General features: G+C 42.2%; 1 protein-coding gene and 1 long non-coding RNA gene across 2 annotated transcripts in view; both read left to right on the top strand.

The window, feature by feature from the left end:
* The first annotated feature begins 5 nt into the window (after nucleotides 1–5).
* LOC140508385 (uncharacterized) lies at nucleotides 6–1,345 on the top strand. The gene is made up of 2 exons (XR_011968417.1): nucleotides 6–436; nucleotides 761–1,345. It is a non-coding gene; the product is annotated as an uncharacterized lncRNA (long non-coding RNA).
* Nucleotides 1,346–2,456: 1,111 nt separating this feature from the next.
* LOC140508383 (uncharacterized) overlaps nucleotides 2,457–21,688 on the top strand; it is a 58,892-nt gene continuing 39,660 nt past the window's right edge. Inside the window, 3 exon segments of the mRNA XM_072616227.1 lie at nucleotides 2,457–3,552; nucleotides 11,209–11,297; nucleotides 19,812–19,938. Coding sequence (XP_072472328.1) covers nucleotides 3,393–3,552; nucleotides 11,209–11,297; nucleotides 19,812–19,938 — 376 coding nt within the window. The 5' untranslated portion in view covers nucleotides 2,457–3,392.

Genomic DNA, 21,688 nt, shown 5'->3' with positions numbered 1-21,688 from the left:
AAGAAGGAAGGCCATTTCAGTGGCCAAGACATTCCATGTGATGGAGGGCTGGGTTTGGGAGGGAGAGGAAAGGAGGGGCCTCAGCTTCTGATCCCGGGTGTGATTGGAAGAAAAGGCCCTTCCTGGGGGCCTCAGGGTTTGAGCAGGGTGAGGTTCTTGGCAAGAGGAGGACCCTAAGAGAGTATGTGGCTGAAAACTGCAACTTGGAGTTCACATTGCTTCGTGTTCCTCCCTGGATCCAAGATCATTCTGCTTTCCCTTGGCCCTGAGATTTCTCTGCCTTCCTACCCTGGAGCTGAGATCTCTCTGCCTTTTGGAAACCAGCTTTGCATGTGCAGGTCCGAGCGAGGACTCCTTGCTGCACCCGACTTGTGCTGGATGCCTTTTCCTTTGGACCTCTTCTTCCCCATCTGTCCTCTTCTAGAGTGTCCTCCAGGTATGTCAGGAACAGGCTTCCCCCCCCAGGCCTGGACTCTGGGGCTGCTCCCTGCCTGTTACATGGCCAGTATCTCTGAAACATCCCATAGGTCCTGGGGTGCCATCCCCACCTTTACCTTTGAGTTACAGGTGCCCAAGCTTCATATGGCACCCACAGTATCACTGGGAGGGAGGTCTCTGAGTCATTGAGACTCTGCCTAGTCTCATCCCATCTGGGATCCCAAGCCCTCGCTACCTCCTAGGTCTCTGTATGAGGATGGGGGAGGGGTACAGGGCCAAAGGGAAGGCGTTAAAGAGGGTAGCAAGTCTTTTTCCTGTTTAGACCAAGTTCATTTCCAAACCTGGCCTCCCTGCTGCCCCCCTGTGGTGGAGTCGCTCCCCTGACTGCAGAACCAAGTAACTCCTTTGGGACCTCCTCACTCTAATTCCGGACAGCTCAGCATCCAGCCTAGGAAGAGAAGACAAAGACAAAGTCTTCCTCCTCTGCTATCCTTGTCCCTCCCCAGCTCAGTCTGCAGAGGACCAAAGCCTGGAACCAGAGGGAATGGTCCCTGGCACCCAGAGACCCTCATTCCAGGTGAGTGCTGTGCATCCACAGACCTGACCAGCATCAGCAAATCTAGAATCCAGGAGAGCCAAGGAAGCTTTATCTTGTTAGATGGAGGTTGTCTTTGGCAGTGCTGTCAGCAGAGCAGAAATTGTCCTCCTGGTTCTGCTCATTTCCTACTAATTCAGGCCATACAAGTGTTCCCTTGGTCTCTGAGTCCCTTCCATTTACCATTTCTTAAGTCATCAATAAGCATTTAGAAAGTGGCTCCTCCGTGTCAGGCCTTGTTCTTCTGTGGCCTCAAAGTGTCCACCTGGGAAATAAAATTAACTCAACTCTTTCACAAAAGAAAAGACAAAATAGTCCTGCTCTCAAGAGACAACATGTATACAGCTGTGTCCAAACAAGCTCTCTATAGTATGAATGGGAGGCATCCTGAGAGGGAAGGTTTAGTAGTGCTGGGGACCAGGCAAAGCTTATTTTCAGAAAGTTAGATTTTAGCAGAGTTTTGAAGGAGGCCAGGAGGCCCAGATGAAGAGGGAAAACATTTCATGCATCAGAGAAAGCCATTGGAAAGGCACAGGGTCAGAGGATGGAGGGTCTTGGTCAAAGATCAATCAGAAGGCCAGAGTCCCTAGTCAGAGAGGAGGGGGAGGGGAGGAAGGTGTAAAAAAACTGAAAAGGGGGTTGTGTTTGGTCATGAGGTGTCTGCTGTGTGCCATGAGTCTTGGAAATATTGTTCCATTTGATCCTGTTATGAAAATTTTCAGGGTCCTTCGCTAGGGACAGCCAGGATGAGGGAGCACAGGTTACAGACAGACAAGTACATCGCAGTTTTTTTTATCCACTCAAGAGTGGGAAGCATATCATCAGTACATGATGGACACGGGTCCTTCAGTTTCAGAGACTTTATATTATGTATGTATGTATGTATGTATATGTGTGTGTTTATGCATGTATATACACATGTATTTACATGTGTATATACATGTTGTACCTACACGTTGAGTCTTTTTTAAGTCATGTCTGATTCTCTGTAATCCCATTTGGGTCCTCCTGGCAAAGATGCTGGAGTGGTTTGCCATTTCCTTGTCTACCTCATTTTACAGAGAAGAAACTGAGGCAAACAGGGCTAAGTGACCTGCCCAGGATCACATAGCTAGTAAGGTCAGATTTTAACTCATGTAGATGAATCCAAGTCCAGTGCTCTATCCAGTGCGCCACTTTAGCTGCCCATATGAATATGTATGTTGTACACGTGTGTACATATATGGATATATGCTGTACATATATGGACATATGTGGGCAAATGTGTGTACATGTATCTGTCTTTTTCTTTCTTCTAGACTGTATAGAGGAGTTCTGGTAACTGCAGGTAGGGTCCTTAGACCAGGAAAAGGATAAAAAGGAGACATTTTTAAAAAGGAAGGAAGATGCTTCCACTGTTCAGAGGCCTTTAGCAGGTAGGTGACACACTGGATAGCGCCAGGTCCGGTCAGAAAAACCTGAGTTCAGAGTCTGCCTCAGACACTTACTAGCTGTGAGACCTGAGCAAGTCACTTAACCCTATTTGCCTCAGTTTGCTCAGCTGTAAACTGGGCTGCAGAAGGAAATGGCAAACCATTCCAGTATCTTTTTTGCTCCCCCCCCCCAAATAAATAGGGTCAGGCAGTAAAAGTCAATCAGGCAGGAAAAGATTGAGCAGAAAAGAAAGTAGGCTCTTTATCCATTCTTTGGTGGGGTGAAGGGAAGGGGGTGAGGTCCTGGAACCCTTCCAAGGCCTCCTTTGTCATGTGGGGCTGGGGGAGGTTCTGGAGGACACGTTCAGAGCCCCTCCAAGAGGCACCCGCCATTAGGGACAGCCTTGACAACCTTGGGGGAGGAGCGCTTATTACTTTTATTTTACATTGGAGGAAACTGAGGCCAACAGAGGAGAAATGACTTGGCCAGGGTCTCCAGAGCACTGAGTGTCTGAGGCCACATTTGAACTCGGACCTTCCTGGTTCCAGACCCCAACTCTGTCCCTGAGCCCCCAGACTCCTTTGGGGGGTCCTCTGCTCCCCCAAAAGAAAACAGTCGTTGGAGTCTTGTCCAAGGGCCCAGAAGGAAAGAACTGGGCCTCTGCCTTCCACCAGTCCAGCGTTGGCCTCTGCCTCAGTTTCCTTCTCTGTAAGAAGGGGTCCCTTGGGGATCATTGGGGCCGCAAGCACACATTAGGCGCCTTCTGTGAGCAGAAGGATGGGCCCCACCCTCCAAGCGCCCACACTCTAAAGAAGGATCACGCAGAACCGGAAGCAGAAAAGGGGGGGAGAAGGCCCACAACCAGAGCTCTGATCCCCGAACGCGCCGTGACGTCACACTCATCCGGGCCCCTCCTCCTGAGGCAGCCACGGCCCAGCCCCAGGGCATGCTGGGAATCTCCTGGTGCACCGGAGCCGCTTCCCCAAAGGACGGGGGAGGGGAGAACAGGAGGGAGTCAGTGCGCAGGCGCGGCCCCGCCTCCCCGCCCCCCCCGGGGGCCCCTCCTTCCCCTCTGCCTCCTCCCACACACTCCGGACCCAGTTCGGGTTAGTTTGGCTGCGTCTGCCGGAGAGTATGCGTGTGCGTGTGCGTGTGCGTGTTGAGGGGGGGAGGTGACGGGGGAAGGGCCTGGTGAGTGGGTCCGAATTGGGAGTGATAGTGCCCCGATGTGGGAGGGGGAGGGGGACCGCTGGGGGAGCCCCCCCACTGGGCCTGGGGGGAGGGGCGAGGATGCCGTGGGGCCCCTTCCTTGGAGCAGCTGCTTCTCCGGGGGACCCCAGGGGGGCAGGGGGAGGGGCAGGGCTGGCCTTTGGGGTGACCCCCCCTTCCAGCCCCTCCCCCAATCCCCCTAGACCCAGCTTTCTTTATTGTAAGAGGAGGGGAGCAGCTCCCACCCTCCGAAACCCCGCCCCGTGTCATCCTGGGGTGTTCCAGGGCCCCCCAAAGTCCTGCTGCAGTCTGAAGACCTTGGGCCAGGGGCCTCAGGCTTGTCCCGTGTGGCCCCTGAGGATGGAGAGGCCAGCGGGGGAGGGGTCCCCAGAGCCCCCCCTTCAGCCTGGGATCGGGCCCGAGGGCTCAGGATGACGTCATCAGGACTCCTTTTCTGAGGACCCTGGGGGAGGGGCTTTGACCTGGTAGAGAAATACAGTGACTTTTCCATTGCTGCCAGCTTCCCGAGGGAGTGACGCTGACCTCAGTCTGAGCATTTATTAAGCGCTTACTGTGTGCCAGGCGCTGTGCTAGGAACTAGGGATGCTATGCCAGCAAAAAGAAATACACTCCCCTCACTTTTTTTTTACTTGTTCTTCAGTCCTGTCTGCCTCTCTGTGACCCCATCTGGGGTTTCTTGGTAAAGATCCCGCAGTGATTTGCCATTTCCTTTTCTAGCTCATTTTACAGATGAGGAAGTGGAGGCAAAGAGGGTAAAGTGAGTTGCCCAGGGTCACACAGCTAGGAAGGGTCTGAGGCCAGACTTGAACTCAGGAAGAGGAGTCTTCCTCACTCCAGGCTGGTACTTTATCCACTGTGTCACCTCAATGGCCCCTCAGTCCTCAGGGAACATCCCTTCTAAAGTGGGGGAGGGGAAGAGACCACCTGGAAGGACATGAGAAGGGACAGACAAGGAGGAGCCCTCATAATGCCTGGTGGCTCTGAGGAATGAGGGATGGCTGAGCTGGGCCCTTCCCCAAATCAGAGAATAGCCCAGCAGGCCTGGGGTCAGGAGGCAGCAGAGGCATGCAGATGTAGTCAGAGCATGGCTGGGCCAGGCCCTTCCCCAGAGTGGATGCTCAGGTCAGAAGCCACCAATGGGAGAAGCAGCCACCATGAGAAATCAGGAGGCAGCTGTGGGATGTGAACACATACCTTGTCACTAGCTCTGATCTTGGGCACAAAAGAAGCAGCATCACAGCACCAGCTTGATGCCCATCTCCACCTCCAGATATTCCTTCTATCCCCATTATCAGTAGCCTCTCCTCCTGAGAATTTCATTCAGTCCGCATTTTTCTCCCAATCCCTTTTCTGGTAGCTGTTATCTGCTAACCTCTTAGTATTCTCCTTTCTTTCTCAATTACATCAGTGCTGGGCCCAGAGACTTTCTCTGCACCTCAACATACCTGGAGATGGTCCCTCCAGCAGCTCCACATTCTCCTCACTTCCCATGACCTGCTCCACTTCACCAGAGCTACTCAGAAGCATGTTTATACCCTTGATCTTGCTACCACCCTCTCAAAAAAATGGAAACCATTGACCATGGACTGCCCCTTCTCTCTTCATACCCATCTCGTCACTCAGAACTGTTCTGCAAATTACTCCTCCTGTAGCCCTGTCTCATGGGAAGAAGTTACTCTCCCTCTTACCAAGGCAAACTTCTCTATATGTCATCTCCTCTTCTCCAGCAAACGGCCCCATTTTTAACCCCTTCTTGGCACTAATCTTCAGTCTCTCCCTCTTCTGGCTCCTTCCAGTAGATAGCTTTGTTGTTGTTGGAGTTGTTGGAGTTCTAAGTGATTCTTCATGACCTCATGTGAGGTGTTCTTGGCAGAGATACTAGAGTGGTTTGCCATTTCCTTCTCCAGCTCATTTTATTGATGTTGAAATTGTGACTGACTGGCTCACGTAGCTAGCAAGTGTTTGAGGTCGGATGTGAGCTCAGGCCTTCCTGACTCCAGGCCTAGCACTCAATCCACTGGGCCACCATGCTGCCCCAATAACTTTATACTGCATAGAAGAGCTAGAGAAAAGAGAGTGTCTAGGAAAACAAAGTGATAGCGTCACAGCCAGCCTAAAGTTCAAGAAGGAAGATGTTTGAGAAAAGGTCATTATACTAATTTTTACTTTTGTATATTTTTGGTTCTGAATTTTATCCCTCCCTTCCTACACCTTACAAGAGAAGGCCAACATCTGACATAGATTTATAATACTATATATACTATAACAAATAAATGTAGTATAAATCTATGTCACAATTTATAATGCTATATATAATGCATATTATACATACTTCTATGTATCAATTCTTTCTCTGGAAATGGGTGGCATCTTCCTTAATAGGTTCTTTGTAGCTGATTTGAGTATTTATAATACTCAGAATCACTTGGTTGTTCACCACTGTTCTTCTTATGCAGTGTTCTCTTGGTTCTCATTTCACTTGTCACTATTGCCACAAATCTTTCCATGTTTTTCCAAACTCAGCTCATCTTTTCTTACAGCACAGTAATACTCCATCACAATTATATAATACAGCTTGTTTAGCCAACCCCAACTGATGGACATCCTCTCAATTTCCATTTCTTTGCCACCACAAAGATTGCTGCTATAAATATTTTAGAACATACAGGTTCTTTTCCTTTTCCCCAATCACCTTGGGAAAGAGACATAATAGTGGTATTGCTGGGTCAAAGGGTGTTTACAGTTTTAGAACTTTTGGGGCATAATTCTAGATTGCTCTCCAAAATGATTGGATCAGTTCACAGTTCCACCAGCAGTGAATTTAGTGTCCCAATTTTTCCAGATGCCATCCAATATTATCATTTTCCTCTTCTATTATCTTAGCCAATCTGATAGGTGTCAGATGATATCTCAAAATTGTTTTACTTTGCATTTCTCTAATCAATAGTGATTTAGAGCATTTTTTCATACAACTATATATAGTTTTGATTTCTTCATCAAAAACTGCCTGTTCATATCCCTTCACCATTTATCAATTGGGGAGTGACTCATATTCTTAGAAATGTAATAGTTCTATATATGTATATACATTTAAGATATGAAATATCTAAGAAACTATTGATAAATTTTTTTTGTTTTCCTCATAATCTTAGCTACATTAGTTTTATTTGTAAAGAAACTTCTTTAATTTAATCAAAATTATCCATTTTACACCTTACAACGCTCTCTATTGTTTATTCATAAATTCTTCTATCCATAAGTCTAATGGGTTCTGTGTTCTCCTGATTGTCTTAATATACCTCCCTTTATATCTAAATCATACATCCATTTTGATCTTATCTTAGTAAATGGTATAAGATACTGGTCTGTATTCAGTTTCTGCCAGACTGCATTCCAATTTTCCCAACAACTTTTTCCTAATCTGTTCTTATCTCCGAAGCTTAAATCTTTATGTTTCTTAAACACAGGGTTACTATAACCATTTACTTCTGTGTATTGTATATCTACTCTGTTCCACTGATGTACCTTTCTGTTTCTTAGGCGGTACCTGCATAGTTTTGATAGTCACTGCTTTTGTAGTATAGTTTAAAATCTGGTACTGCTAAGCCTCCTTATGTTATTTTTTTCATTAATTCGTAATTCTTGACCTTTTATTCTTCCAAATGAATTTTGTTATTATTTTTTCTAGCTCAATAAAATATTTTTTGTTAATTTAATGGGAATGGCATTGAATATGTAGATTAGGTAAAATTACTGTTTTGTATTATATTGGCTCTACTCATCCATGAACAATTGATTTTTCCCCAGTTATTTCAATCTGACTTTATTGGTATAAAAAATGTTTTATAAATAAGTTCACGTAGTTCTTGGATTTGTCTTGGCCAGTGGTGGGGAATCTGCAGCCTCAAGGCCACATGAGGCCCTCTAGGCCCTCAACTTTAGTTCTTTGACTAAATCCTAACTTCACAGAACAAATCCCCTTAAAACCATTTGTGCTCTAAAGCCTGAACTCAGTCAAAAGGCTCCACCCAAGGACCTAGAAGGCCACATGTGGCCTCCAGACCACAGGTCCTCCATGCCTGGTCTTGGCAGTTATACTCCCAGATAATTTATACTGTCTACAGTTATTTTAAGTGAGATATATCTTACTCTCTCTCCTTGCATGGCTTTGTGGGTGATATATAAAAATGCTAATAATTTGTATAGGTTTATTTTACATCCTGTTACTTTGCTAAAATTATTCATTGTTTCAACTAGCTTTATATTTGAATTTCTAGGATTTTCCAAGTATATCACCTTCAGGAAGAGAGTTCTATGACCTCATTGCCCATTCTCATTCCTTCAGTTTCTTTCTTCTTAGTGCTACTGCTAGCATTTCTAATACAATACTGAATGATATGGGTGATAATGGGCATCCTTGTTTCACTCTGGATCTTGGGGAGACTTCTAACTTATCTCCATTACAAATAATGTTTACGATAGATTTAGGTATATACTTCTTTTCATTTATACATATGCTTTCTAGTGTTTTTAATAAGAATGAGTGTTGTATTTTGTCAAAAAGCTTTTTTCTACCTCTATTGATTTACTATAATTTTTGTAACATTTGTTATTGATGTAATCAATTATGTTAATAGTTTTCCTCATGTTAAACCATCCCTGCATTCTTGGCATAAATTGCCAAGTCTCCTGGCTAGTATTTTATTTACGATTTTTGCATTCACATTCTGTTTTTTTCTCTGTTTTTTCTTTCTCCGTTTTTACATTTCCTGGCTTAAATATTAGTGCCATATTTGTTTCATAGAAGGAATTTGGTAGGATTCCTTCTTTGCCTATTATTCCAAATAATTTATTCAATATTGGAATGAATTAATCTTTGAATGTTTGGTAGAATTCACTTGTAAATCCGTCTGGTCCTGACACTTTTTTTCTTAGGAAGCTCATTCATGACCTCTTCAATTTCTTTTTCTAAAATTGGCTTATTTAGACATTTTATTTCCTCTTCTGTTAACCTAGGAAGTTTATATTTTTGCAAGTATTCTTCCATTTCATTTAAATTGTTAAATTTATTCATATATAATTGGGCAAAAATAACTCTTGATGATTGCTTTGAATTCATCTTTATTATAGTCACTCTTTGAATTTTTGATGCTAGTAATTTGATTTTCTTTTCTTTTTTTAAAAATCATATTAATGAAAGGTTTATCTATTTAATAGTTTTTTTCATAAAACCAACTTCTAGTTTTATTTATTAATTTTATGGTTTTCTTATATTTAATTTTGTTGATTTCATCTTTAATTTTCAGGATTTTTAATTTGTTTAATTTTTTTAGTTCTTTTTCTAGTTTTTAAAAACTACATTCATTGAACTTCTCTTTCTCTATTTATTGGTGTATGCATTTTTCTCTGATTACTGCAGTTGCTGCATACCATAGATTTGGGTATGTTGTCTCCTTATGATTCGTGTCTTTAATAAAATTATTTATTGTTTCTATGACTTGTTCTTTGTCCCAGTCATTCTTTAAGATTAGGTTCTTTAGTCTCCACGTAATTTTTAATCTGTGTTTCCATGGCCCCTTATTAAATATTAGGATCTGAAAATGATGCATTTAATATTTTTGCTTTTGTACATTTAGCAATAAAGTTTTTATGTCTAATATATGGAAAGTTTTTTTAAAGATACCATCATTGAAGGAAAGGCATATTCCTTTCTGTTTCCATACGTTTCCAGATATCTATAATATCTAGCTCATCTAAGCTTCTGTTCATCTCCTTGACTTATTTATTTTTTGGTTAGACAATTAAAAAAATTTTATGTTCATTCATTTTCATTCATCTTTATTTGTCTTTATTTGAATCTGTAGCTAGACGGTACAGTGGATAGACTGAGTGCTGGGTCTAGAGTCAGGAAAAGCCGAGTTCAGATATAGCCTCAAACACTTTCTAGAGAGTTGGTCTCAGTTTTCTTTACTGTAAAGTGGTGGTAATACATAATGGAGGGGTTTTTTTAAAAAAAAAATCAGAGGAGATAATATTTATAAAGCACTTATGCCTAACACATGGTAGGTATTTAATATGTGTTTGTTTCCTTGTTTCCTACATACAGAATATGTCTAAGTCATAGTCATCAGGAAATCAAACAGAGAAGGTGGACCAAGAAAGGCTCCTTGTAGAAGATGGGATTTTAGTTGAGACATGAAAGAAACTGGTGTGAAACCCAAAGGCTGAGACAAAGGAGGACAACCAGGGAGACATTGGGGAGGGGCGGAGGAGCCAGTAAAAATGCTGTCAGGATATGGAGGTCACCTGTGAGGAACAGCAAGGAGGCCAGTGTCACTAGATGCTGAAAACATGGAGGAGAATGCTGGGGGATGGGGAGCTCTCAGGGGTGAGAAACCTGGTAGGTGATAGCCCAAGAGGAATTCAAGCCCTGGGGTGGAGTTTGGGCAGAAGAAGGATCATTCCACTGATAGTTGTATTCCATATGGTAGAAAGCTGGGCTTGGGACTTAGAGGGAGGCAGACAAGCTCCTGAGGCCCTGGCCCTGGGTGCCACTGGAGGAAAGTTCTGATTTGGGGGCCTCTGAGGTAAGACAGGGCTGGACCCACCTAAAGCAGGCTGGCTTAAAACCAGCACTCTTGCAGCTGAGATTGCCCTGCCTTCTTTCCTTAATGCTGAGATCTCTGTCTTCTGGAAGGTATCTTTGCATGTTCAGATCCCTGGTAGGTCTGAGTGAGGGTCCCTCACTGCCCCCTGCTTTTGCTGGCTGCCCTTTCCATTGGGCCTCATCTTCCCCATATGTCCTTTTGGAAAATGCCCTCCAGTTATACCAGGAGCAAGCCTCCTTCTCAGGTCTGGCTCCCAGGGCTGGCTGCTACTTGTCCAGGTCTCTCATTGCATTCCAGAGGTCCTAGGGTACCATCCCCATCTTTACCATTGGGTCACAGTTGCCTGATCTTCAAATCTCACTCATAGTATTACTTGGTGGGAGAGGTCTTAGGGGTAAGTGAGGTTCTAGCTGTTCTCATCCCATCTGGGATCCCAAGGCCTTTTCATTTGTGAGTCTCTACTGGAGGATAGGCAAGGAAAGTGGGACTGAAGAAAAGAAATAAATAAGGTTGGGAAGTAGTCTCTATTTTCAGACCTTTTTCTACCCTGACCTTCCCTCTTCTTTTGGTTGGAATTTATCCCTTGAGGGTAGGGCCACTGACTTTGTAACTCCTCTGGGACCTCATGCTCTATAAGTGAATCCTACTGTATCCTGGGCCATCTCCAATCATCTTGATTGATATCTGGCCAATGGCCACAGATGGCTGCGGAGGAGAAAGTGAGGGTGGTGACCTTGCACAGCCTTCTCTTACTCAAATCAAAGTAAACTGCAAGTCATGTCATCATCTCCCTGATGTCATGGTCCTCTTTGAGAATGAAGGACAAACCACACAATGCTCTGTAAATCCATGTAGACTACTGTCCAGCCCAGGAGGAGAAGGGAAAGACTTCTCCCTCTCTCTATTTTCCTTGTTCCTCTTCAGCTCAGCCTTCAGAGGACCAAGGCCCGGCACAAGCAGGGAGCCTGGAAGCAGAAGGAATGGCCCCTGGAACCCAAAAACACCTAGCCCAGGTGAGTGCAGCCCATCCCCAGAACTGATCAGCATCAGCCAATGTGGCCAATTCCATCAACATGGAGGCTGGCCATCTCTTTTACCTATGGATCATTTCTTTTAGGTTCTCCCTCATTGCTATTGATAAGAAAAACCACTTTACTCATTAGTCCCTATCCATAGGCATCATGTCTTTGCTTTCTTTTTGCTTGCCTGAGTCACCTCCCCCTACATACAAGTTCTCCTTCCTCCTCTGTTTCTTTTGGCTAAGCCTGAAGCAGAGTAAGTGACTTGCCCAGGGTCACACATCTAGTACTTTTCTGAGGTTAGAGATGAACTTGGGTGTTTCTGATTCTAGCCCCAGCTTGGTTTAATCTTCTGTTACCTAGCTGCCACTATTTTAACTTCTGAGACAAGAAGTTGGATGTTTTCCCTTTAACAGGTACTGAGATTCTCTTCCAGGCTTAGTTGTGTCAAGGGACTAAAGGCTCATGCTGTTGATTTTACTTCCTGGTCTCCTGATTTCCCACATCCACAATGAAGTCTAGATATGCCCAGATGCTTGGCTGATGTGATCAACTCCAATGGGAGCTTCGCTGAGTTGAGGCTGGTTAGAGGGATCTGGCAGTAGCCTGCAGAGATGATAATTCAGTCGAATCCAAGATGGGAAAGAACAGAGGAAAAGGATATTGGGGAATATGAAAAAGTCTGGGTTGTGATATAGTTGCTGGGCCATGGAAGGAGACTGAAAAAGTGGTCAGACAGGTAAGAGGAAAAGCAGAAAAGAGAACTCCCAAAGGAGCAAGGATCCTGGAGAAGAGGGTGGGCAGCAGTGTTGTCTGAAGAAGAGAGCTCAGTTAGAATAAGGACTGAGAAAAGACCATGAGATTTGGCAATTAAGAGTTCAGTCATCTTTGGAGAGAGCACCTTCAGGAGAGTGAGGAGGAAAGCCAATTTGGAAGGAGTGAGAGAGGAAAATAGAGAGATCAGACATATTTTTCAAGGACTTTGGCTAAGAAAAGATGAGATAGAGGAGCTTGAGTGATGGGGAGTGTTTAGTGAAGATTTCCTTAGGAATGAGGGAGGAAGATATGTTCAAAGTCAGCAGGAAAGGAACCATCTGATAGAAAAGGTTAAATATTTGAGAGAACTGGGGGGATGGTGAAAGATGCAAACTGTTGGAGAGGATAAGACAGAATAGGACCACATGTCCTGTAGGTGGTTAGCCTTTGCAAAGACAAGTCTCCCACTTTCTTAGAGAATGGAAGAAAGAAGGCACTGTAAGATCATGTGAAGAGGTTCTGAGAAGGAGAGAATGCAAACAGTTATTCACCTTACACTTATTAAGTGGGTGTGCAAATGCAAAAAACAGTGTGTGCCCTAGAGCTCACAGTTCAGTGGGGGAGACAACAAGCACACAAGGATGTGCAAATAAGCTAGAGACAGGTCCATGCTGTTTGTCCTTCCTTCTTGAGGAGGAAGGTGATGCTATAATATGCAAGTGAATTGGATTTAAGTCAGGGAGGGCTGTGCAAAATGGGATATAATGAAAAGGAGAAAGGTGCTAGAATAAAGAAGGTGGGGGAAAATGTTTTTGCAGAAGTTGAGATTTTAGTTGTGACTTGAAAGGATCCAGGAGGCCAATTAGAATTACTAGGCATTTTGGAAAGCCAGAGAAAGTGCCCAGAGCCTACAGAGGGTATGTCTTCTTCCTGGCATAACAAGACCAGTGTTGTTGGATCCGGGAGTTGGTATGGGGATGTAACGTGTGAAAAGACTGAAAAAATCAATGCTGTCTAGGTCATGTGAGCTGTCAAAGCAAAATAACAAGAAAGAACCACAGATGAGACTATTTGGGTAGTCAAGACTCAGTTGGTTGGTTGTTGTCGTTCGTTCTCAAAGAGGACCAAAATGACATCACCATGATAAAGTGAAATTTCAGTGTGTCTAACTGTGGCTGATCAGACCAATATGAGCTCAGAATGCTCTGCCACAGGTTGGGTACAAATAGCCCGTATGAATATTTGGAGTGGATATTCCAAATTTGCGTGTCCTACATTTACTTTGTGCTGTCTCCATTCTGCTTTGCTCATAGAGCACAGAACCCTTTCTGATGTGGGCATGCCATTCTGAGCAGTCCTGTGCCAGTGTCTCCCATATTGCACAGTCAAATCCAAAGTTCTTGAGAGAGACCTTGACAGTGTCCTTGTATCACTTCTTCTGGCCACCATATCCTGGACACCTGTCCCATGTGAGTTCTCCATAAAATAGTCTTTTTGGCAAGTGTACATTTTGCATTCAAACAACATGGCCAGCCCATCAGAGTTGTGCTCTCTGAGGCATAGTTTGAATTCTTTGCAGTTCAGCTGGAGCAAGGACTTCAGTGTCTGGTACCTTATCCTGACAGGTGATCCTTAGAATCTTCCTAAGACAGTTCAAATGGAAGTAATTCAGTTTCCTAGCGTGGAGCTGGTACACTGTCCATGTTTCACAAGCATATAACAATGAGGTCAGCACAACAGCTCTGTAGACCTTCAGTTTGGGGGTCAGTCTTCTCTCCTAAACTTTTTTTTGGAACCTCCCAAACACTAAGCTAACTCTGGCAATATATGCATCAACCTCATTGTCAATGTGTACATCCCTGGAAAGTACACTACCAAGATAACCGAACTTATCCACAGCATTCAAAACCTCTCCATTTGTTGTAACCAATGATTCCATGTATGGATAGTGTGGTGGTGGCTGATGGAGCTCCTGTGTTTTCTTGGTGTTAATTATTAGGCCAGAATTAGCACAAGCAGCAGAGAATTGATCCATACTTTGTTGCATCTCAGCTTCAGAGGCTACATTGAGTGCACAATCATCTGCAAACAGAAAATCATGCACCAATACTCCCTGCACTTTGGTCTCAGCTTGTAGCCTTTTCAAATTGAAGAACTTACCATCAGTATGATAGTTGACCTTGATGTCATGTTCATCCTTATTGAAAGCATTTGACAACATGGCTGAAAACATCATGTTAAAAGAAAGCATGGGAGAAAGCACACAACCCTGTTTCACTCCATTGGTGATTGGGAAGGCGTGAGAGCATTGTCCACTATCCAGAACCTGGGCAAGTATGCCATCATGAAATTGATATGCAATATTGATGAACTTCTCATGACAATCAAATTTTGGCATAATTTTCCAAAAGCCCTCATAACTAACAGTGTCAAAGACCTTGGTCAGATCTACAAATGTTGTGTACAGACCCTCTGTTCTGCTCCTAGCACTTCTTCTGTAGTTGTTGGACAGCAAACACATCGACTGTTCCTCATCCCTTTCTGAAGCCACGCTGGCTCTCAGGTATATGACCATCTTCCAGGTGAAGGATCAGCCTGTTAAGGAGGATTCTAGCAAGAATTTTGTAAGCAATAACTAAGAGACAGACCCCAATACTCAGTAAGCACTTACTAAACCCCTGTTATGTGCCAGCACTGTGCTAAGGCCTGGGGATTCAGTTAGCAAAAAGTAAAAAAAAGAAACTGTCCTCTTTCTCAAGTTTACACTTTCAAGGGGAAGACAACACACAAAAGGAAGAGTATTGGGTCTGAAGATATCAAATGCTGCAACATGGTAGAGAAGTAAGTAATGCAGCCAGGTGAGCAATGGGGAGATGTATGAGCTGACCCTCTCCTTAAAAGAAAGTTTTGAGTACATGACTTCACCCCATTCTGGTGAAGAAAGCATTTGGGATGATGGAGAAGGAAAGAGATTTGGAAGAGCTTCATTTGAGAACAAGTCAGGAACTCTGTTATAGATGAATTCTCAATAAAATATCAGCCTTCCTATAGTTGTTGCTCACACTGAGTAAATATAATGCAGTAAAGAATCATGACTGGGGACACTCTTGTGAAAAGGAAAGTTTTGTAAGTTCTTGGCAATCTCAAAAAGTAGGAAAAAAGTAATACTTTAATTATTCAGATGTTCAATAATAGGAGTAAAGGAAGCTAGAAGTGAAATTTGAATTTGAATTGAAGTTGAAATTTGAACATAAAATGGTTTTTTAATTAATTTTTCATTTTCAACATTCATTTCCATAAGATTTTGAGTTCCAAATTTTCTCCCCATCTCTCCCCTACCCCTCCAACCCAAAATGGCATGCATCCTGATTACCCCTTGCCCCAGTCTGCCATGCCTTCTGTCACCACCACCCCCATCCCTTTCCCCCTTACTTCCTTGTAGGGCAAGATAGATTTTTATACCCCATTGCCTGTATATCTTATTTCCCAGTTGCACGTAAAAACAATTTTTTTCTAGCATTTGTTTTTAGAACTTTGAGTTCCAAATTATCTCCCTTCTACCCTCCCCACCCACCCTCATTGAGAAGGCAAGCAATTCAACATATGTTATACATGTGTAGTTTTGCAAAATAATTCCATAATAGTCATGTTGTAAAAGACTAACTATATTTCCTTCCATCCTATCCCAACCCCCATTTATTCTATTTTTTCCTTTGCCCCTATCCCTTTTCAAAAGTATCTGTTTCTGAATATGCCATCCCCTAATCTACCTTCCCTTCTATCATCCCTCCCTTCTCTTCCCCTCTTACTTTCCTGTAGGGTAAGATACCCAATTGAGTGTGTGTGTTATTCCCTCAAACCAAATCCAATGAGAGTAAGGTTCTTTCATTCCTTCTCACTTTTCCCTCTTCCCTTCCATTGTGAAACCTTTTTATTACCTCTTTTATATGAGATAATTTACCCCATTCCACCTTTCCCTTTCTTCTCCCAATATATTCCTCTTTTACCCCTAAATTTTATTTTTTAGATGTCATCCCTTCGTATTCAACTCACACTGTGTCATCTGTCTATCTGCCTATCTATCTATCTGTCTATCTACATATATCTACGTTTCCTCCAACTACCCTAATACTGAGGAAAAGCTCATGAGTTACAAATATCATCTTCCCATATAAGAATGTAAACAGTTTAACTTTAATAAGTCTCATGATTTCTCTTTCCTGTTTACCTTTTCATGCTTCTCTTGATTCTGGTATTTGAAAGTCACATTTTCTATTTAGCTCTGATCTTTTCATCAAGAATGCTTTAAAGTCCTCTATTTCATTGAATATCCATTTTTTCCCCTGAAATATTATACTCACTTTTGCTGGGTAAGTGATTCTTGGTTTTAATCCTAGCTCCTCTGATCTCTGGAATATCATTCCAAGCCCTTTGACCTTTTAATGTAGAAGCTGCAAGATTTTGTATTATCCTGTATTTCCACAATACTCAAATTGTTTCTTTCTGGCTGCTTGCAATATTTTCCCCTTGATCTGGGAGCCAGAATTTGGCTACAGTATTCCTAAGATTTTTCCTTTTGTCTTTCAAGAGGCAATCTGTGGATTCTTTCAATTTCTATTTTGCCCTCTGGTTCTAGAATATCAGAGCAATTTTCCTTGATAATTTCTTGGAAGATGATGTCTAGGGTCTTTTTTTTTTTATCATGACTTTCAGGTAATTCAATAATTTTTATATTATCTCCTGGATCAATTTTCCAAGTCATGGTTTTTCCAGTGAAATATTTCACATTCTCTTCTTTTTTTTTTTTATTCTTTTGGTTCTGTTTAATAATTTCTTAATTTCTCATAAAGCCATTAGCTTCCATTTGCTCCATTCTAATTTAAAGCATTCTTCTCCTTGTTGGCTTTTTGAACCTCTTTCGCCATTTGGGTTAGTCTATTTTTTAAGGTCTTATTTTCTTCAGTATTTTTTTGGGTCTCCAAAGCGAGTAAGCTGTGTACTTGTTTTTCATGATTTCCTTGCATCACTCTCATTTCTTTTCCCAATTTTTCCTTTACTTCTCTTACTTGATTTTCAAAATACTTTTTGAGCTCTTTCATGGCCTGAGGCCAATTCGTATTTTTCTTGGAGTCTTTTGATATAGGAGTTCTGACTTTGTTATCTTTTCCAGTTTGTATGTTTTCATCTTCTTTGTCACCAAAGTAAGATTCTATAGTCTGAATGTTTTTTGACACTCTTTGATCATCTTTCCAGCTAAATACTTGACTTTTTAACTCTTTGTCAAGGTAGGTCTCTGCTTCCAATGGGGGTGGGGGTGGATGTACTGTCTCAGGCTTCAGGGCTTTTCTGTCAGCCTCTCAATCCTACACTGTCTGTGGGCCCAGATGGAAGCTGCCACTGTCACTGTAGCTGCTACCTCCCCCACTCCAGGGCTGGGGCCGGACCCCTGCCAGGCAATGTTTCACTCAGGTCCCACAGAGTTTTCCCATTGACCTTCCATGTTGTCCCCAGTGTTTGTGGTTGAGAAGTCTAGAAATCTCCACAGCTGCCAGCAACTCAGTCACTTGAGGCCTGCTCCCCCCTCCCCACCATAAATAAAATATTTTAAGGAAGAAATTAAAATGATTATAAAGTGAAGATTTTTATCCACATGAAAGAGGATTGCTCCAAAACAATAGGACAGCTGGAAAAACTGAATTGTGACTCTACTAGAAATATAAGAAAATAAAATGGAACAGTCTAACATACTAAATGCATTAGTCAAAAACAAGTTCTACATGTAGCAAATTGGAGAATAAATGACCCCTTCTCAAGTATCGAGATATTTGCTGATTTGGCCACTCTTATGTATGTTATCCATCAATCTGCCTCTTAATTCATCTTTGTTAACTCTTGGTCCAAATGTTTTAGAGTTCTAGGGGCATATTTTGATATTTTATTTTTCATAAACTGTCAGTCTCTAATGCCAGTTAATAAAATATTGGTTGTTGTCCTTAGTTCTTGAAGAGGACCAAGTCTATGATAAAGTCAAGTTTCTATGGGTCCAACTGTGACTGATCAGACCAGTATGAGTTTGGAATGCTCTACCACAAATAGGGCACAAATAGTCCATGTGAACATTTGGGGTGGATACTCTAAATTTGCACATCCTATTTTTCCTTTGAGCTGTTTCAATTCTGCTTTGCTCATAGAGCACAGCACTTTCTCTGATGTAAGCACACCTTGCTGAGTGGTCCTGTGCCAGTATCTACCATGTCACACAGTCAATTACAAAGTTCTTAAGAGAGACCTTGGGAGTGTCCTTGTATCATTTGTTCTGACCACCATATGATCTGCCTGCCGTGTGTGAGTTCTCCATAAAACAGTCTTTTTGGCAAGTGTACCTTTTGCATTTGAACAACGTGGCCAGCCCATCAGAGGTGTGCTCTCTGAAGCATAGTTTGAATGCATGGCAGTTCAATGCAAGCAAGGACTTCAGTATCTGATACCTTATTCTGCCAGGTCATCTTCAGAATCTTCCTAAGACAATTCAAATGGAAGTAATTCCGTTTCCTGGCATGGCACTGGTAGATTGTCCAGGTTTTACAGGCATTCAACAATGAAATCAGCACAATGGCTCTGTAGACCTTCAGTCTGGTAGTCAATCAAATACCTCTTCTCTCCTGTACATTCCTTTGGAGCCTCCCAAACACTGAGCTAGCTCTGGCAGTGCATGTGTCAACTTCATTATCAATGTGTACATCCCTGGAAAGTACACTACGAAAGTAAGTGAACTTGTCCACAGCATTCAAAACTTCTCCACTTGCTGTAACTGGTAGTTCCACTTATGGATGGTGTGGTGGTTGCTGATGGGTGTTAGGTGTGTTCAAGGAAGACTAGTACCTCTGGTGTGATGACTACCTAGCCTTTTTCAGGGTTGTTTTCTGCCTGTGGTGTCCTCATAAAATATTACATTTTTAATAAATGAAGAACCCACCTTTCTCCATCATAGTTATTATTATTTCTATATGATTAAATATTAAAATGAATAAATATATTCGATTACTAAGTGAAAGGAATCATAAAGCAAAGACATAAGATTTTTTTTTGACTGTGACACATCATACCCACTCTTACCTCAAACTGTCAATATTACACTAGATAACTCTTCAACTTGACTGGAAATAAAGTCTCATACCACCCAGGCCAGGCCAGATTGTGAGTAACACCACTTAAGAATTCTTTCTTGTTTTCATCTGGATAAGACTTTATTTCAGCTTTTTAAGAAATTAAGTAGATAATTCCTTTTTCTTTACCCTATTATCAATGGTCACTGGTAATATTTTCCCCCAGAATACACAATACTTGGCGGCTTCTTACAAACTACTCATTGAATTTTCTTAACATCACTTAAGACACTTCTGGTGAAGAAGAATTTCACACCACCTTCTTTCTTCTCCACAGATTCTTATAGCTCACTGATAGAGCACCATACTTTCTCCCTGCTTCCACAGGGAGAAACATTTCATATTAAGACATCTCCACCTTTTATTATTGCAACATGATTCTCATTTCAAATATAAATTGCTTTTTTCCAACATTCCACTGGGCTGTTATTGACTATGGTTTCAAGTGTTAGCTCTGTCACTCATGAAGATGATAGGAGTTTTGGGAATCCCTTCTGTGCTTCAGTTTCCTCTAAGTTGATGAGGGTTGGGCTAGATGAATTCTGGTGTCTCTCAGCACCAAATCATGTGACTTTTGATGGTTTAGGAGTTGGTGACATTCCAAGATGTGGCTGTGGACTTCACCCAGGAAGAGTGGGGCCTGTTGGACCATTCTCAGAAGGAGCTGTACAAGGAGGTCATGCTGGAGAATGTGCAGAACCTGCTGTCCATAGGTGAGGACCTTTTTCTCTGGTAATTCTGAGATGCTCAATTGGTAGCTCATTGCTCCTAATCCTGCCTACTAGAGCAAGTTTATCCTTATCCCTTCCTTCTTCCCTCAATTCCAGCCTAGACAGTGGGAAGGGAATTAGCACTTTGATATACCTGCTCTGAGTTTGAAACTCAGCAAAGTATTTTATAATCATTATCATTTGATCCTCACAACAGCCCAGTGAATTTTGCGTTATCTCCATTTCACAATTGAGATTACTAAGGCAAATATTACTTGCCCAGGAGCACACAGCTATCAAGTGTCTGAGGCTGATTTGAACTAATCTTTCTGACTCCAGGTTCAGACCTCTTACCACTACACTACCAAGTGCCTCTAATTTCTATATAACAGAAACAATGCAATGTGCCCATCCTTTTCTGAAAGAGGTGAATAAAGGTGGAATTTTCTTATTTCAAATGAGCTGCATGATCTCCACCCCGCTTCAAAGATCTCCAAAACTAGTACGATGGAAACCATCTTTGAGTAGTCCTGGGAACCATTCTGTGGTCTGCATGACTATTCTCCTTTCCTAAAGAAGAGTAAATTGTATATTTCTCTCTGTTCTCATCCTTTCCTTATTCCATGTGCACAGGGCTTCTAGTTCCTAGGGAAGATTTGATCTGTCCTTTGCAGCAAGGGGATGCACCAGGGATGCTAGAGCAAAAAGACCTAAGAAATTCCTGTCCAGGTGAGTGAGATGAGAGCAGGTATATGCGGGCTGTTATCATAAGAGGCCTCTGTGTGTTTAGTGAAGGGAGTTCTAGACTTGGGGGCAGGAACAACTGACTTGGAATTTGTTTTTAGATACATTCCAGCAGTGGGATCCTTCACAAGTAATTGAACCCCTGAGTCTCTGTTTCCTCATCTATGATAAGGAAGAGGGGTTGGACTTCATGGCCTTCCAGTTCCCTTCCAGTGATAAAGCTATGATCCTATAATTATCCTAACGAATGTGTGTGATATGAATCAACCCATAAAAACAGGAAGGTAACAATACATTAGAAAGAGAACCAAACAATATGTTGCATATATCTAAAGGAATCACAAACAGAGGAAAAAAACATTTACACAACAAAATTATAGCTGCTATTTTTTATCGTTGCAAAGATTTGGAAACAAAATGGTGCCCATGTATTGGGAAATGACTGAAGAAGTGAGAGTCTAAAAATATAGTGGAAGATGATGGAGCCATAAGAAATGATGAAAGGCTCAGTGTCAGAGAAACCTGGGGAAGAACTGTCTGAACTAATGGAGGAAGGGGTGAGCAGAATCAGAAGAAGAGTTTATACTATAACAGCATTTATCGATGCAATGAACAACCATGACTCCAAAGCAGTAATTTCCCAAATCTTTCGTTCTTAGTATTCCTTTCCAGAACAAAAAGAAAATGTGTTGTAATGCTCCACCTACCCCTGGTCATTTATTGTATTCCTCATAATATTTTAAATTTATAGATCAATTACTTACTATATATATTACCTTACTATAATGATAACTTACCCCACAGAGTTCCAAATTAATACTCTCATTCACTCTGTAATTAAATGAAATTTACTTTTAATTACGAAAATTTACTGTGGGGTTTTCTGTAAGAATTTTTTTAATCCAGTAAGACTTCATGCTTACTGTTGCCTACAAGACTTCAATCCAGATTTATTTTACAGATGTTTGTGAAATGTATAATAGTTTTAATCAAATAAGTTACAACTTTG

The sequence above is a fragment of the Notamacropus eugenii genome, chromosome 5 (assembly GCF_028372415.1).
Source record: "Notamacropus eugenii isolate mMacEug1 chromosome 5, mMacEug1.pri_v2, whole genome shotgun sequence".
NCBI classification, from domain to species: Eukaryota; Metazoa; Chordata; class Mammalia; order Diprotodontia; family Macropodidae; genus Notamacropus; species Notamacropus eugenii.
This window is presented reverse-complemented; position numbering and strand designations above follow the sequence as displayed.